General features: G+C 38.0%; 1 protein-coding gene across 6 annotated transcripts; it reads left to right on the top strand.

The window, feature by feature from the left end:
* Positions 1–6,544: 6,544 nt before the first annotated feature.
* LOC113575961 (sodium- and chloride-dependent GABA transporter 2-like) lies at positions 6,545–18,009 on the top strand. 6 transcript variants are annotated; one of them, XM_027007810.3, is made up of 15 exons: positions 6,549–6,690; positions 8,663–8,862; positions 9,096–9,230; positions 10,242–10,382; positions 10,534–10,621; positions 10,721–10,853; positions 10,979–11,113; positions 11,332–11,435; positions 11,934–12,058; positions 12,174–12,286; positions 12,404–12,541; positions 12,784–12,886; positions 13,242–13,342; positions 13,455–13,625; positions 13,814–18,009. In XM_027007810.3, exons 2-15 carry the CDS (start codon positions 8,667–8,669, stop codon positions 13,880–13,882), a joined length of 1,752 nt encoding a protein of 583 aa, XP_026863611.2. In that variant the 5' UTR covers positions 6,549–6,690; positions 8,663–8,666; the 3' UTR covers positions 13,883–18,009. The 6 variants fall into 6 exon arrangements, with proteins under 6 accessions (XP_081574370.1, XP_026863611.2, XP_081574371.1 ...); XM_081718245.1 differs by lacking the exon at positions 6,549–6,690 and adding an exon at positions 6,700–6,914 and having other exon boundaries at positions 9,161–9,230; XM_081718242.1 differs by lacking the exon at positions 6,549–6,690 and adding an exon at positions 6,700–6,914 and having other exon boundaries at positions 12,482–12,541.
* Positions 18,010–18,590: the final 581 nt, after the last annotated feature.

Below are 18,590 nucleotides of genomic sequence, written 5' to 3'. Positions count from 1 at the left end.
CTGACCATGTTCTATGATAAAGTTGACCCAAGATATCTTGCAAAACGTGGTATTTGCTGCTGTGGTTAGGGGAAGGGGAAGATGTTACACTGAAGTGGACTGAAATTTGGAAGTGTATTTCTTCTTAGAAGCTGTTTCATCCATTTTCAGGCTTGAGTAAGACAAAAATCTGCAAACTATTCCAGTTCCTGTTTCTGTTAGAGGTGAATTCTTTCCCGATGTGTAGTGAGGCCCAGGGAGCAGTGGCTTTCAGTCTGCAAAGGCTTAGAGCAGGAGTAAGGGTTCCATCCATGTTTTTAACAGATTAATGTGATACACCTGTTTGGTGGTGCCCCTGGTTGTTACATGTAGCAGTTTACCTTTCCAACTCGCCGCATATCGGTGTATGGTACTTGCCATTTCTCCAGGAATTTGCAGTTTAACATAGGACAAAAACTAACACCCTGTCTTGCGACTGGAATGCAAGGGGCTGTGCAGGGCAGTTATTTGCCGTCTGCTGTGCTCGCTGTGCTCAGTACTATGCTTCACAGTTGGCATGACCTTTTCGATCTATGTTTGAATGGATTGCACATACTCAGTTATGCTTTTGCATGTAGAGGGCTCATTTTCCCAAGTGTATTTTGCCACATAAGAGGGACATGTGTCACCTGCCAAAGAACATTAAAGCATATTCTGTGGCTGTGTGATTAATTTCTTGCTAAACTGTGGGTGCCCAGGCAAATGTGTTTCTGAGACATTGGAGGGAACAAAGGACATTTTATCCAGGTCACAGGCACAAGTTACAGGTGCTGTTGTGAACATGATAGAGTTTTGCCTCTTTCATTTGCATGGTGACATATTTTCAGGGAGGGAGAGATTACAGGTTTGAGGCCTGAGGCTGGCTGTGATGTGCCTGTGAGGAAGGGGTACGGGCTGAGCAGGTTCCTGTCAAACAGCTGATGTGAGCTCCCGCAAGGTCACCATTTCCATTTGAAGTTGGTGCTTATAATTGCAGAGTTGCTCCCCCTAGTTTGCTAGCACTTTGAGTACTTTGTGTATTTTGACTGGATCTATATAGTGTAGTCTTCTTCTGCAACTGTGTTCACTCAGAGTATGGTGGTGATCCAGTTGTGTTTAATTAGATGTGAGACAAGGACAATCAGTCGAAAGAGCAGGCAGTTTTTGAACATAGTGCCGGTAAAAACACTAGAAATCCAAAAGGACAAACAAATGCAAAGAGGGTCACTTGGTGTATAACTACATTTGCATTGCCAAAAAAAAAAGAAGTTTGAATAGCTAAAAGGTAACTAAACTAAACAAATGGTCATAATGAACAGGAAGATATGCAAGCACATCGCACATCATACTCACTTTGTTGACAGCTATAATGCCAGTTAAACATGTGATGGATGAATCTCACTCACACTATTTGCATGATCAAAATTTGGCCCATTTTCATACAGCAATCTGCAACTAGTGTGTGCGCTTGACCAGCTTCGTATGTTTTATTTTTTTTTTTATGTATCAGCATGTAACCCTGGTTTGCATGTATGTGCACTTTATAAAGTACATAGAGGTTAATAGGTTCATTAGGAACTATTTGTGTATTATGGTATCCGCCACCTGCTCCAGGAGAGAGGTGGAGAGGGCATGCCTAGGATTCCCAAGATGTTGTGTATGTAACGGCATGGCTCTCCCCTCCAAGACTCCTCCCCATGTCCGTGTGTGTGTGTCTATCGGCATGCCCCTACATTGTAAATTGATCATGTTCGTGGTTAGCACATGTATTTAAACCCCTGTTGTACTGTTGTTTCTTGTCGGTGTTCAACCCTGTGTGCACCACACGTATAGTATCTAGCCGCTGTTTTCTAGTTGTGCTGTTCACTACATTGATAAGTTTTAGTGTGTTTTTGATTTGTTCCTCATGTTTTGGTTTAGGTTTTCTTTGTGTTGTTAATAAAACACGTTTTTATTACAGAGATATACACGTTTATATACACGTTTTTTATTACAGAGATTTGCCTAGGCATCCCACTTCCTCCTCACGTCTCATCACACACAAACCACCAAGAGATGCAGCGAGCCTCCTTTTCATTACAAGGTCTTCTAGCGGGGGCTGAGTACTTGCCGTTGCTCCCCGAGGAAACTGAGCAGGCACGAGGACAAGTGACGTGCGGATCACATGTTTGCCAACATGCTAGACGCATACCTCAGGAGGGACACTACTAGTTTGGGGAATGTAAGGCTGACCTGCAACAGTACAGACTTGGAGAGGCTCATCCAAGAAGAGGAGGCAGGTGAAGCCCCATTAGAAGCTCCTCATTGTGACCCAAAGCTTCCCACTAGCACCTCCCTCAACAGCCCTAAGAGGGAAGGACTTGACTCTCCCATGCCTTCAAAAAATTAAAAAAAAAGGGAAAGTCAGGCCATCAGAAGGGGGTTCTGTCGCAGCACGCACCCCCCCACCCCAGCCCCCAGACTCCTTCCCATGTTCGTGTATGTGTCTCTATCATCACGTATTGTCATCATCATGTAAAATATCTAGCCAGTGTTTTCTAGTTGTGCTGTTCGCATTGTGGCTAGATGTGCAACCACTATGTGGTGTTCTTGATACTTAACCTTGCCAAAGGAAAAAAGTTTTTCTTTGATGCGCTGCAGTACTATTTGTTTTATTTTTGTATATTGTGTATGCACAGACATAAGGGTGCAATGAGTACTTGTATCTTCTGGACTACTCTTTATGGCCTGAGCAATTTTTACTATTGTTGCTGTTTTAAGCAGTGGATTAACTCACACACTTGTACCACTATTGATTACCAAATAAATTTGTAAACATTGTTTAACAACTTCATTCAGCTAATTTATTTGAGCAGCCTAGCATGAAATCCCTTACCCATAAAACTGAAGTAGTATAGTCTGGGTTTGTTTTAGGGAGCTGGAGGAGAATATTCTAGACATCTAATATACCAATAAAGCATATATTAATCACTGTAATCAGTAATTTGTCAACAGCAAGCAGTATGTAATGTATTTGCACCTATCAATTGATCACAATCAAGTGTGCCTGTCAAATGTAGACTTGTTTTTTTAAACAGAGGTGGACAATCTTATCTGTAAAGGGCTGGTGTGGCTGCTGGTTTTCTTTTCAGCCAAGCCAGAGCACATCTGATTTTAACTGCTCAGTGATTTTCACTGTGGTTGCCAGGGAATGCTGCATTGGTTTCAAAATAAATCTTTAGTAATGTGAACATCAAAACTCTTTTCACGCCACCAATTATTGCTCCATAAGTCATACTCTCACTAGAACTGAATACTGATTGCTTCTGGTGATCAGAATGAAACTTATAAAAAGATACACATGGAATTTTCTTCAGATTTGTAATATTTTATTTTTTTGTAATATTTGTAATATTATTTGTAAAATTGTACAATCTCAGTGCTTAAGGAGGATTGTAATTTTTTCTAATCAATTGGACTGCACCATCTCCAGTTTAGTCATTAAATTGGCCAAATGTACTTGGACTAAGTCCAAACGTACCAGCCATATCCACTTTATTCAAAGATGTTTGAGAGACATATATCCTAAAGGGTTCCAACTAAACTTTAATCCCAACAAAAATAACAGACACTACTACAGGTTAGTGCAATCTACTTTATTTAAATGCAGCAGGAGAATTATGAGACAAACAGTTAGTAGCTACATTCAAAGAATCCATAAACTTAATGAAGAAATAGATCATATTAAAATCAAGATTAAATACATCCAACTATTCATTTCTTCATTCTCCATGTTCCACCCAGCTCTTGAATATACATGGAGTATAGCACATCCTGGCATGAGGATAACCTTTTTGGATGCTTCAGTGAAATTTGCAAATTGTTTAAATACCACCACCTATTATAAACCTACAGACTCTCATTCCTATTTGCAGTACAATTCTTCACATCCCAAAGCTTGTAAAAAATCCATCCATCACAGCTACTTAGACTTAAACACATTTGCAGTGAAAATGAAGACGTCCTTCAGAAAAGCATGGAAATGTGTGAATATCTTCAAAACTGTGGGTTCCCTAAGGAAGTCATAGGTGATTTGCTCGTGTTTTACCTATTCAAAGAATAGACATACTAACCACTAAACAATCTGCTGTTAAGACTTACAAGAATTCCATTGGTGTTGACATATCGTCCTACAAATAAAACAGTAGCTGATATTATGCTTAAACACTTCAGAATCCTCCAGGATGATGCAGACATTGGCAACAATGAGGGAGCGAGAGGCGAGTGAACCTCGAGAGAATTTTTATTCTCTATAACAAATCAACTCAAACAAAGTCCAAACAAAAAAGCTAACAAGGCAGCAGTAATACCTCAGTAATGACCCCAGAAATATTGTTTCTCACAAAATAAAAATCCTAAGACACCAACGCTCCGACCCCCAGTATTCTAAATTGTTCCTGTACTAATTAATTGCACAAACCCATTATCTTAATTTATATTTCCAGTTAATACATATTCCTTATCTCACATTGCTTTGGTTGTGCTTGGGGCATTTCCTGTGTCCAAATTCTAATTTGTTTTTCTAATTTTGACAAGCCCACCTAGACTTAAGTGTTAAATGAGTAACTATTGTACCTCCAGGAATGCAGCTTTAGAGTATGACGTTTTCCTGTGTAGTGATGACTGAGCTGAAAAATATAAAATACTTCAGAGAGACGTGACGTTAGGACGATTCTAAGGGCCTGTGACTGACAAGAGCCCAGTGTCACGTTTGGTCGCGCCTAGTGTCCTTATTGTCGTGGTTACCCTGTCTCATGTATTTGCTTTGGTTCCGTGTTTCGTTTTCTCCGCCCTACATTCTGTGTTTTTTAGTTCATGTATTTAAACCCTGCCTGTGTTTTTGCTAGTTACTGTAATTCTAGCTACTGCTTGTAAATCCTAGTTGTTCTTGTTTCCTAGCCTTGCGTTAATTCTAGCCTCTGTGTGATTCCTAGCCTGCTTGTTATAATCGGCTTCCCTTTTCTGTTGTCATGTGTTTGCGATATATTCCCGAACTCTTAATGTTGGCTCACTGACCCTGGACTGTTCTAACGACTCTGAATATGGATTTGCCCTTAATAAAGCTCGATCAAATTCTGAACGTTACACCCCAAAGATATGAGATCATAGTTAGGAAAAATCGCTTGATAGCTAGCCAACTACAATATGAAAAAAATAACCACTAATCGCCCATTCACACCCACACACTTGAGATTTAGAATTACAAAAAGACAAGGCATCGTTTGTGTAACTGAAACTCAGTGGTGAAATTTATGAATACGGCTGCTGAAAAAGTCATCTGCAGGGTCTAGGATCACTACCCATTAACTAGGGAATGTCCTGGGTTCTGACAAAACAATTTTATATCGCTCGTCTTTTGACGGGTGTGGAGTACTCTTTGTTACCAAACTACACACGTACAGAAATATTTTCAGTTTGGTAACTGTTATCCAACAGATTAATACAAATTTCAAATGTGCAGATGTCAAAGAAAAAATCGTGAATTGCTACTCATGAAAATAACAAAAAATAGCTCTTGCTCGAGTTCTAGTATTGTTGTGCACGACTGTTTGATCTTCATATGCTAGAGTTCCGTTGGAACAGTCTTACTCTGCTGGCGCTGGTTAGCAAAGATTCTTGTGTTGAGTGACAATGACGCTGTAAGGGCGTGTCCAGTAATGCTCGGTTCGTGACGGATTCATGATAGCTTCCACTCACCCGCTCTCGGTGCTTCTCTCTCGGTCGCTAGTCAAGTACCGACTAACATGAAGAAGTAATGCGTCAGGCACCGAGTAATATATACTATAATAAATATATTAGTATATACTAACATTATATATATATATATATATATATATATATATATATATATATATATATATATATATATATATATATATATATATATATATATATATCTCAGACACAATAGGTTGGTCTTTATGCAGTAGAACAGTGAATGTAGTATCCACAATGGATGCCAGTTCCTACAAGCAGACCCCACATTTCTTCTCTCAGGGCACTAAACTGCACACACATACGACGTGCATTTTGCAAGACAGCATAATTTAAGATTACTTAATACAGGATGCCATGCCGAATATATATATATATATATATATATATATATATATGTGTGTGTGTGTGTGTGTGTGTGTGTGTGTGTGTGTGTGTGTGTGTGTGTGTGAAGTAAAACAGTATCCACACTGGACGCGAGTTCCTTCTAGCAACAGACCTTTCTCATTTTGTGGCCCTAAACTGCACACGCATATGACCGCATATGGGCGCTGCAATACAGTTCTCAAGCCTACAGTCTACGAGGGGAACAGACTATTTGTCTGGGCAATGGATCTGAATATAAATTCAAAGTTATGTACAAATAAAACAAATAAACACACTTATGGGTGGGTTACATAATCAAAATGCTACTTGTGTCTCGCAGTACACATGCTCTCGCCCCCGCCTTTCTCTGCCACTCATGGAGGAAGGAGGGACTACTTCTATTAAACTCCGCCTCATACTGTTACATACACAGACACGCACGCATGCACACGCCTCCTTATATAGACATGCGTCTACACGCTCAAATTTGTCTATGGTCGACTTACTTGTGGCCCGAGGGAAAAGAGGCAGGTGTGATTAACAAGATTATTAATGTACCACGGAGACTGAACAGTACGTACTATTCACCGTAGCTTTATGTCAGACTCTCTCAAACTCTTTCGAGAGGTGCTTGTTAAACTTCTGAACAACATCATCCATCAAGTAGCCTGTACTATTTATCGCTTTCCCTATTTAGTCACACTCCTTTTGTCGTTGTTTCGCAATTCTCCGTGTAATCCTATGAAAAATAAGTGCACGGGAAAGTTCGGAGAACATTTAGCCCTCGTTTGTGCCGGGTAAGCCAGCAAACAAAACAGCCCACTGTTTTGTATCGTTCTCTGTAGATGAGATGAATGTGGGCCAAAGGGCACGGGGAAGGCGTCGTACTTCATGCTTTTCTTCCTGTTCTTGATAGGTGCTGTTAAATATGCACCAAGAGTTCGCTTACTCATTACATGAATTTTGAGTTCCTTATTAATAGTTAATGTTAATCGAATCTCAGCTTCGCACATTCAGTACTTTTGATCCATATATTGTCTTTAATCATCCGTAGACCATTATCAAGTGGATGTAATGTCTTAATTTGTTGTTTTGAGTAGTGTGTTCACTGTCCTTTCGGGTTACGTTCAACGTTTTGTTGTAATTATTTTTGTTTTATACTGTCAGCGCGACAAAAAAAGACGGGTTTAAAAATAAATTGACCTGTAATCTAAATTCATTTGCATGACAACCCTTTAATCATTATGCTGTGTGTCGTTTATATTAGAATCCCAAGCGTTAAGCCAAATCAGGGACTTACTGAACTGGAATTCCATAAAGGTCTATTCAGCTCTTCTCGTCCAATGCAAAAATTGTTAGAGGAAGTGCTTGAAAAAATTATTTGATAACTGGAAAAAAACAACAAAATGCTGAAATACATCTTTTAAAAGTACAGTTAAAGTAATGCTTAATATGGCAAACTATATTTTATACAGTTCTCATGCTGTGCTGGTATCAGAGGAATGTTATCAAAATGTCCCTGAATCATTGCTTGATGTGTCAGTTTGGTCCAGTTCTAGATGTATTTAAAATAGTCTGTGGTTGTGATCACTGCAAAATATTTATTAAAATTTATGCCTATTTATATGTGGAATTTCACTAAAATGTGTAAGGACAAACAAAACGTATTGTCATCAATCAATTTTCTTGGTATGAGAAGTTACTTTGTGTGTGGAGTTTTTTGTATTTAAGCAGAAAATGGATGTTGCAAAATGTATGCACAATGGCCACACATGTACTATTACAAAAGTACAGTGGACACTAAAAGCCACATCCACTTGTAATATCAAAAAGGTTTAAGGATTTTTTTTAGGCTAATCTTGGGCCTTGTCTTTCATGTGCTGTTTGCATGAAAATAATGTGGTACTGAGATAATACTGTCCAGTTTGCAGTACCTTGATAGACAGTATACTGTTTGTACAGTATACTGTTTGTTCACTGAATATGCCCTCTATAGCTCTTGGACTACTATGGTATAAAGATGGATTGGAGGTTAAAAAATAGCAGGGTTCACAGACTACTCGGCTAATGTGTATGGATATGTGGCTGGGTGTCGTATTTGGACATGGTTGCCATGTAATGTGCTATTAAATTGACCCTTTATTAAATAAGAGTTTTTGGTGGAAATATTCAGGTCTAGGGTCAAAGACCTTTCTTCAGAGACCTTGTGTGAATCCACAAGTTGCTGACTGCTTTAATTTTATTGCTGTTCAGATTGGCCTGGTATAATGTACTTATTAATTTGTTGGTGAATACTTACATAGACACACATTTAGATCATGTTTAATTACCAGCATACTGTGAATTCCTTTAGAACTACATGGTTAATATTAAACCTGGCATTTTACTGTGTGCACTTAAGCTTTGAATAACTATTTTCTTAAAAGTGACTCAGTGACTGCGTTTATATTTTACTGTGCTATATTTTACTCTGTATCTGGCTTTTATTTGTGCCTCTATATAGTTATAGTAATGCAGACACCTAAAACATTTTGCCTCTTTGCAGTGAAATGGCAGTAAATTATGGTCCAGAGATGCAGTTTAAGTTGTCTTATCCAGACTCAGGAAGAGTTGGTACAAAGCATCAATCTCAGGAAAGGGGCCAGTGGTCAAGTAAAACAGAATTTCTCTTGGCTGTTGCCGGACAAATCATCGGTCTAGGAAATGTGTGGAGGTTCCCATACCTGTGCTACAAGAATGGTGGAGGTGAGTGAAGAGAATGAATAGTACAGTTCTTTTTAGTTGTGTACAGATGACCTAGAAGCAGAAAGTTGTGTTCTTTATTTATTTGACTAATAAATGTCTTCTAAATTAGCCTTGCATCAGAGCATCTGAGCTTTTGGAACAATGAAAACACTGCACTGCTTTAGGCCTGAAATGAAATGATCCTAAATCATTTTGGCGCCACACAGTTCTAAAATTGTGACTTTGTCCTTTAGGAGTTTTTTTAATTCCTTATGTGGTGTTCCTGTTTGCCTGTGGCATTCCACTCTTTCTTTTGGAGACATCATTGGGTCAATACACCAGCCAGGGAAGCATCACTTGCTGGAGGAAGATCTGTCCTCTCTTTGAAGGTGAACCTTAATGTACAAAGTTGACCCTGGAGAAGAAGACTGTCAAAAAAGGTCTTGGTGTCCAAGTGTTCATTTTAAATACAAAGTAAAAAGTAACAAGGTACAATACAGTGCACAGTTACATAAGGTTTTTATTTTATTCTGTTAGGTGGCTGTATTCTTTGTGCACTATATATATATATAAAACTCTATTCCACAACAAAATTACTGTATATTTTCTAAAACAAGCTTATTTTGGAATGAGTGTTTTGAAGCATACAGGAAAAAAAGAATTTCTTCAATTTCACTTCAATTTTGTCATTTACAATGTGAAAGCATGTGTATATGGAAAGCATTGCTCAGCATTGTTGAGACACAGGTAGTAGAAAAATTACATAGGCAGTTTGAAATTAAAGAAATAAAGGAATATATAAAATATGTATCTGCAGAAATGTTTATGAATATTAACATGTGGCTTGACAGGAAAGATGTAATATGTTTAGTTAGCAATGGAATGTGCTAAAGAATGTGATCTCACACCAATATTTTAGGAGCAATAAGTCTTCCCAAAAAATATTCATATTATGAAACAGCCATTACACTGACACCTAGTGGCTTGGATATACTATATCTAGAGAACCTGTGGAGAGAATTACCACTCTACTGTCTTCTCAGTTTGTCAGAAGCTAGAGGTGCCCTTGAGTGAGTCTACAGTGAATAGGGGTGAATGGAACTAAACGTCTTAGAATGAAAAATTTCTTACTACTTGACCAGGCTCTTCCTTTAATTTTGGAAAGCAGAAGTATGTATTACAGCAAAATGGCAAAGCAGTTTTGGAGTACATGTTTCCTTTTTTCTGCAGTAAACAGATTTTGGGCAGTAGGGTGCATTTCTGCTATGTCAGCTCACCAGCTAATGAGCACTCAGTAGCAGAAAAGCTAGATGTGGGTAGGTAGTTGTATGTGCCTGTGTTTTGAGAGAGAGATGAGGAAGTTGGAAAATTATGTTAGAATTCTTTTTTCCCCTCCCCAGGACTGGGCTACGGGAATCAGGTAGTTGTGCTGTATTCCAGCATCTACTACATCATCATTCTGGCATGGGCTTTCTTCTATCTCTTTTCCTCCTTTAGTGCGGAGCTACCATGGGCTAGCTGCACTAACAACTGGAACACAGGTATTTTATTATATTAATATGTACCCCTTATGTTTCATGTCAAAGGCTCCACATGTACTGTAACTTTATTTAAATGTACTGTATTGGAACAAAGACCCAAATGCAAATGTATGATATTAGAGCAAATACCTATCTTATTTCTCCTTCACAGAAACATGTGTTGAGTTTGACAGTTTGGGCAGTTTTAGCAACTTGAGCATACTGCATAATGCAACTTCACCCGTCAAAGAGTTCTGGGAGTGAGTTGTCTTTGTTGTGTGATTATGATAAAATGATTGTATTATTACATTCCATCCTCCAAGAGGGAATGCACTAGGCCAAATGTTTTTGCTCTCCAGGAGGAGAGTGCTAAATATCACAGGCACTGTGTATGAGCTGGGTAACATGAGGTGGGAGCTGGCTTTGTGTCTCCTGTTGGCCTGGATCATCTGCTACTTCTGTGTGTGGAAGGGAGTGAAGTCTACCGGCAAGGTGGGAGCTTCATGCTGCTCAGAAGGTCTTAGTGGTGGAATTACAAACTCTTACATAAAACATTAGTTTATTCAAGTTTTTTCATTGCATTTGACAGTTTTATTGGTATTTGATTTTACTCTCAGGTCGTCTATTTCACTGCTACCTTCCCTTATGTGATGTTGGTGGTGCTCTTGGTGCGTGGACTCACACTACCTGGAGCTGTAAATGGCATCATTTTCTACCTCTATCCGGATCCTACACGCCTCACAGACCCACAGGTGGAAGCAGGGAAATGTGACACTGAAAACCATTCATATATGATTCATGCCAACTCGCCCTGGGGCAAGAAATATAGCATATTCTTTCTTTCATTGTCGTCTGTTAACTATTCATGAAAGAGCATTGTTTGTGATGTATGAAATTGTGACACAAAAGGGTGGTATGGGTTTCACCTGTAAATTTATATTCACTTGTATTTTTGTTTTTCACCATGTAGGTGTGGATGGATGCTGGAACACAGATTTTCTACTCTTATGCCCTCTGCATTGGATGCCTCACTGCTATGGGAAGCTACAACAAGTACAACAATAATTGCTACAAGTGAGCAGACTAAGCTCATACTAAATCAGGATGCACATATGTCTACCATAATTTTGACACGGCTTTACATGATGTGTATAATTTTAACATATGCATGTTTTGTCTTCATCTTTCTGTTTACAGTTTAAAATCAGAGAGAAGGCCTATACTACTATGGCTAAATTAATGGGCTACATAGTAATATAAAACAAAAGTAATAACATTGTGAAGTTTTCTTATACAGTAATAATATTCAGTGAATAGGTTCAGTAAATTTGACATGGATTCACATGATTTTACATGTATATTTTACATACTGTGGTTGGTAATCATTTTTATGCTGAGGATTTGGATGCCTTAGACTGGATTGACATTACTTTTCAAATCTAAGATCAGCCTTTTTTATGTTAAGTTCAATGGTTTGTGCAATGGTTATCCTATCAGTGGAAGAAATATTGATGAACGGAAAACATAACTAACATAACTGAGAGATTGGCATGATGGATCTCTACTTTACAGAGACTGTGTGTATCTGTGCCTCTTGAACAGTGGCACCAGCTTTGTGGCTGGCTTTGCCATCTTCTCTGTGCTGGGCTTCATGGCCTATGAACAGAGGACAGACATATCAACTGTGGCAGAATCAGGTGAATAGAACTATAGCCTTTCAGCCAAATTCTTCATAGCACTACACATCTATGTAGTTGGAAAGTTTTCAAGAGTACATTATCCATAAATAGTCTTTCTTGATTGTTTTCACAGGTCCAGGGTTGGCCTTCATTGCATACCCCAAAGCAGTTGCAATGATGCCTATTCCCCAACTATGGGCCATATGTTTCTTCCTTATGATCATTCTACTTGGCCTGGACAGTGAGGTCAGTTTTCTTTTTTAAAAAAAACTTATTTGACTACCTACAGTTTATGTATATAATTATATTAGGCAAGTGATCTGACTGTAAATTCACTTAAGCTTTTCTCTGTCCTCTTTTCAGTTTGTGTGTTTGGAGTCAATGGTAACGGCCATAACTGACATGTACCCCTCCTTTTTCCTCATGGGTCACCGCCGCAAGCTCTTCCTGTTACTGATCTGTGCTGGGAGCTTCTTCATTGGCCTGCTGATGGTAACAGAGGTGATGATGCTTAGACTGCTCCACCTTCAGCTAAGAAGTCATCTACCACTACAGGAATCTTGTTAAACATATGTGCTAGCTGTCCATGAGAAGTCATCTGCAAGCTTTGCTAGGGATGAATAGTAGAAATTTAACTTCCCATAATTATAAATTTAACTTGGCATGCTCTAAACACTTGTTCTTTGCCAAAATCTTTTTGCTTCTGAAGGGCCAGCTTTCTGAAAGTTGGTTTTGTCCTACAGGGTGGCTTGTATATCTTCCAGTTGTTTGATTACTATGCTTGCAGTGGGATGACCCTTCTACTTTTTGCCATTCTACAGTCAGTGTGTGTAGGGTGGGTGTATGGTGAGTACTCCAAATTAAGCATTTATATTCTGAGTAGGTTGTGTTTTTGTGACTGGATTGGCTGTCCAGGAACCAATGCAGTTTAAGCCTGTCAGCTTTGGATATATTCTTAAATACCCAACCTAAAATTTAAAATTGATGATGATGATAGATGAATTAATGAATAATTCATTAATAATTGTCATCAGGTTTTGTAGTTGTATATCATTTATCAATATAGATATACATCAGTGTTCTATAGATACAGTATGTCTATAGTAGTGTGCTAATGTGGGAGTACTGTCTATGACTTTGATGTCTGTATGTTTTGGGCAAATAATCAATGAATCATGATAACATAATCTATTGTTCTTAGGTTCTCATCGTCTTTATGACAATATTGTGGACATGATTGGGTATCGGCCCTTGACCATAACACAGTACTGCTGGAAGTACATTACACCTGTGGTCTGCACAGTGCGTACCTGTGAATCGAAGAGCATAATCTGATGTCTGTAGTTGGTGAACAAAATGTATGTCAGATACCATAATATATTCCTGAATGGATCATGAATTTTCCCATCTTTAGGCTACATTTGTCTTCTCGCTGGTCAAATTCACTCCTCTGAAGTTTAACAATACATTTGAATATCCCTGGTGGGGCTATGCTATTGGTTGGTGGTTCACCCTGTCTTCAACTCTGTTGGTTCCTCTTTGGATGATCTACGCCCTCCTCAACTCTAGTGGTTCACTCAAACAGGTATGTACCCTTCCAGATGGAATGGCAAATTCCCTACTTGATGATAATGTGCTTGCCAAAAGGTTTGTAACTAAAACTTAAGCAGTCTGTTTTGTTCATTTGCCATGAAACAATTGATCTTGTGATCTTATAAAATGAATTATTTATAGCAACTGAATGTTGCACCTTGTAATCTTTTACTTCCTTAGAGATTACATGTTCTGTGTACCCCATCAACTGACCTTCCTTTGACCTCAAGACAAAGGGAAATGCTGTGAAACTAAAAACTGCAGAGGCGATACTTCTATAAACATAAGCAAGGACATCCTAGAAGCACATAGGATAACGGTTATGTAAACCACAGATCCCAAAAAGCACACATTCAGATTAGCTTTCCCTCAACTCCGTGTTGTGGTAGTGCAGCATGACGCAACCATCAGGTGATATTATTGATGATGGAAAGTGTGCTGCTCTAAGTATTAAATGATTAATCTTACCATAGAATGTGGTACAAAAACACTGTTAAAAATGTAGATTATATTTCAAGCTACTTGTTGCTGTTCCCATAGTAGCAAAATGGTAGCAAAGGGTACTGTAATTCATGCATGTTTTTGTTTTGGTTTGGTTTGGTTTTTTGGGGGGGGGTGTTGGGGGTGTTTGTTTTTGCTGGACCACCTAGGGAACCTGCATTTTTGTTCCCTTTATTCAAACATGCACAATAAATCTAGCTAACTACATTTAAGTTTAGCTAGCATTAGCTAGCAAGTAGTGAGTGACACCAGGGATATTTGGAGATACACATGCATCTGCTAACCCACCTCTAGGTCATTTTGCAGAAAGAAGAGCTAAGGTTATGCCATTTCATGTGGTATGTGTCCTTACTTGAAATATTGTTGCAATAAATAAAGTTGAATGAAGGGTTGCAATGATTTATTGAGGCATGAATGCATTTGTAATTATAAATACCCTCAGCATACACTTTGTAACTACATGTATGCATTTTCTGCCCTTAGCCAGTGTTGTCTCCTTGGTGACTTTCTTGCTGGATTTAGTGACTTTTCAGAGCCACTTGATGACAAAAAAGCACCTAGTGCCAAATCTAATTGACTTTTGGGCCATACCTTAGCAGAGCAACACATTCAGTCTACACAGCATCTGCATAGATGTGAATGAATTTGCAAACATTGATGCAAAGGACCAATCACTAATCTGTATTTTTCGCTCATTGTTTTACTATAAACAATTTTAATTTGATCATTTTGACCATTCTGTGTACTGTGAGGAAAAATGAGATTCCTCTGCTTTTAGCTTTCTCTCTAAGTAATTCTTTATGGCCAAAATTACAGTAGAGCCATTGTCCTTTTTAAATTATTTGTATGGTGATTTAACATTTTTATAATCATGAAATTTGACAAAGTTTAAAATAAATAAATAAATAAATAAATAAAATGGCGGTACAGAGCAGATACTAAGAAATGGCTTGGAAGTGACTGCTGATTAACATGAAGTGTTAATGGTCTGCATTTCAGTCATACATTACAATTGTTATGTTTTTTACTTCATTAGCTATCTATATGACTAAGCGGGTGTTCTACACTTAGCTTGCTAGGTAGCCAGGTATCTAGTCATATTTTATTCTATTAGCAAGCCAATATTTTACCTACTTACCTTCAGAAATGTAACATTGGGGTATTTATATATGGGTGACTTGCTACCTCCCCATTGCTGAAATGCGCATAAATAAGAGAATGGCCAGATGATGGTTTTGATCTGGACAGTCTGGTTTTCCAGACCGATGACCTCCTTTTGGGGGTCTGATGTCCTTCTTTTAGGGATAATTAACATTCCATCCTAATACAAGATCCAAGGGACTGAATGTTTAACATTGTTAGCTGTGGCTATAACTAACAACTGCAGGGAGTACAAAGTGGACTAATTCCTGCACACTTTGTAGCAGGTTGGCTATCAAGATGGCAGGGCTCTGTTAACTGTGGCATGTTTTTCTGAAAGTAAAACACTTTTTAATTGTTTCCTTCTGTGATTTCCAAGCATTTCAGATGTTGTGTTTTGACACTTGTAAGAAAGATACTGGGTGGGAATTGGTGGTCCAGCAAATCAAAGCTTGCCTAGTTGTTCTTTTTTTTAACTTCATGCATGATGGGCTAATAACCTTCCACTGACTAACACATGGATGTACACTGCTGACTTTTGCTCCTGGTCAAAAGTCTGATGCTGGGTTTAGAGAGAAATTTTCATCTGAGCATGGAAACAGGTTGAGGATTAGTAAAATAAGCTTAAACAAATTAGTGTAATACACAAGGATATGGGCTGTATTTCAGAGAAGAAAGAAGAGGAAGTGTGCCATTTATATCTGAAAACACAATTTTACTTACAACAGCCAGTAACTGCAACTTTGTTAAAATGTTACAGCAATGTTGTATGTTATATTCACTCTGATTTTGCCTTTGGGTCTTACTGAAAAATACTATTTACAGTAGCAAGAAATGGTGAGTTTACCTGAAATAAATCATTCAACTTTGTCACTGAAGGTGGCAGTGGCAGTGGTAGTATTAGTAGTATTAGTAATAATAGTAGTAGTAGTAGTAGTAGTGATGGTGATGAATTAAAATTTTTGTTATTTAATAGTTCTTAAAAAAAAAATACCAGTATCCATTGAAGAAGTTTAAGGTGTAAACCCTCATTCTGTTGTCAGTATTGTAGCAGCAACATTCTGAACTTTTATTTAACAGAAAGTTCTTGGGTAGGATCAGATATGAGAGCCTTATAATCTCACGTAACCAACACAAAAGTAAGTACAAGGTTCTTACTGTCAACAGTGAAGAGAATGTCTGTCTTGCACCTCAGAGATATGGAGTTGATGGTTGTTTTACAGACATTTGTGATGTTATTAAATCTATATACATTTGACATAGTTTTTGGCCTTCAGAGACAAGGAATATAAATGTCTTGTGTTTGTTTTTTCTGTTTATTTTTCAGTAACAATCTGTTTAATTGCAGAAAATTCAGACATTGAGAAGGGAATTTTCTCTGTGCAGTCAAACTGTCAGTGCTCAAGATGTATGTGGCCTCTGCAGTATGATGGAAGAAAATGTTATAGTGGGAGTTTACACAGGTTTAATAATGAAGGACCCAGAATTGAGAACTGGATGCTGCATGACTTTTGGAAACACAAGTTCGCAGTGCAACAGTATTCATAGCCAAAACTTGTTCTCTAGCTGATCAAATAAAATTACATATTCAACTGTTTCATGGTCACTGAGAATTTAGGTGGACTAGCCTACTTTCTCAATTATTTTGCCAAGAAATGGAAAGTGGAAGGCTGAGTCTGTAGGTTCTAAGAACATGGAGGTCAAGAATGATTGAGTGATTTTTAACAAAGGCCAATAACAGCTGCTTATAAATAAGATAAGATAATATTGTAGTGATTTGTTAAAAGACGTATTCCTCAATTTTACGAGACCTTCAGCTATTGAATGACCTGAATATATTCAACATATTGGCCTTAAATAGAATCAAGAAAATAGATTTAGAGATTAAAGGTTTATGATGGCAGAGATTAAAAGGATCAGAAAAGTGACATTACGGGATGTATAAGTGAATGTGTCGGGGTTTTTTTTGTTTGTTTGGTTTTTTTGTTTGTTTTTTTTATATGGCTCTGACATGGCTTTCCTTTAATTGTGTGAAAATCATGCAAGAGACCCAAAGTGTCCTTTGTAATCATTAGTAAATTAAATCATAAGTAACAGTGGATTCACTTAAAGTAAAATTAGCCATTAGTTGTATTTAGGCTAACTAGATTATAATTCAGTTTTAAAAGAACTTGTGTACTCTCTTCTGAAGTTTGTCATGTTGGCATTATTTATTTAGGATGAAGGGGTATTTTTCACAAAATGAGTTAAGTTTCAAAATGCACGACTACAGGGCCCTGCTGGTCCAACTCATCTCCAACCATGACCCTGTCAACACTACAAACTGTTGTAATAATTTGTTGTTGCTCTTTCTGGTTCATCCACAAATATCTACTCCATTTGGACTTTTTTGACATACTCCATTTTCTTTAGGTTTATCTCCACTAGGTGCACCTAAAATGTATTCTACATGCACACACAGTTTGCTGACACATGAGCCAGTTTAGACCAAATCTGTTGGTCTCTTAGTCTGTAATATAACTATTACAGACTAAGATATAAGAATATAAGAGTGCTGTTTTAGGGAATGCCTTTGGAAATTTCTGTCTCTATTTTTGTATTGTATGTCTATTCTGTGTCATTAGATTTAACACAGTTTTGTTAACTATGCTGATATTGTGGACATAATATGGCTATGGCATTGGATAATTACTGGAACTTTTTTTTCTATTCTTTAATAAACTGAAATAAGCTTCCATTTGTGACTCAGTGTGGATTTTAAATTATTGTCCTTGGGGACCTGGAATTGATTTCTTATTCCTGCATTGTAGACTGTTAGTCCTACATAATTGTAATGTTTACTGTCCTTTCCAGTTTCTCAATAGCTCAAAGAAGATCTAGTAGTCTTCTGAGAATCAGTCCAAAAGTTGAAAAAAAAAAAAAAGTATTTCTAAATGTTTTGCAGTACAGGATGGAGATTTCTCAAGCCTATCTGCACTTATCAACTGTAAAATCAAGTGTAAAATGAGAATTTTCATGATTACTCTTAATCAGAAGTAATAAAGAATAATGCCATAATGAAGGCTGAAGGCAGACACCCTACCTGGGACTCCCACATCTGACAGGAAGTGCTCTGTGCTACGACCACTGGACCAAAGAGCCAGCTCTCTGGCATGGTAGCCAGTGCACCAATTTGACCGTCCTAAATGACTGTCTCCATCACACCAGCCTCCCCTTCAGTCTTCATCACAATGCCTTCACCTCTCGGGAGTGTCCACTCCACATGACACTGTCCACATATCTCTACACATACAACTGCCCTTTCCATCAGAGCCAT

The sequence above is a fragment of the Electrophorus electricus genome, chromosome 7 (genome assembly GCF_041902795.1).
Source record: "Electrophorus electricus isolate QZ-2024a chromosome 7, ASM4190279v1, whole genome shotgun sequence".
In the NCBI taxonomy this organism is placed as follows: domain Eukaryota; kingdom Metazoa; phylum Chordata; class Actinopteri; order Gymnotiformes; family Gymnotidae; genus Electrophorus; species Electrophorus electricus.
The sequence above is the reverse complement of the archived record's forward strand: the minus strand, read 5'-3'. Positions and strand labels throughout refer to the sequence as shown.

Excerpts from the sequence above, each read along its gene's own strand:
- LOC113575961 (XM_081718241.1), top strand. The coding sequence starts at position 6,715 with ATGTCAGACTCTCTCAAACTCTTTCGAGAGGTGCTTGTTAAACTTCTG. Across the intron at positions 9,231-10,241 it reads GATCTGTCCTCTCTTTGAAG|GACTGGGCTACGGGAATCAG; the intron begins GTGAACCTTAAT and ends TCCCCTCCCCAG. Across the intron at positions 12,059-12,173 it reads ATCAACTGTGGCAGAATCAG|GTCCAGGGTTGGCCTTCATT; the intron begins GTGAATAGAACT and ends TTGTTTTCACAG.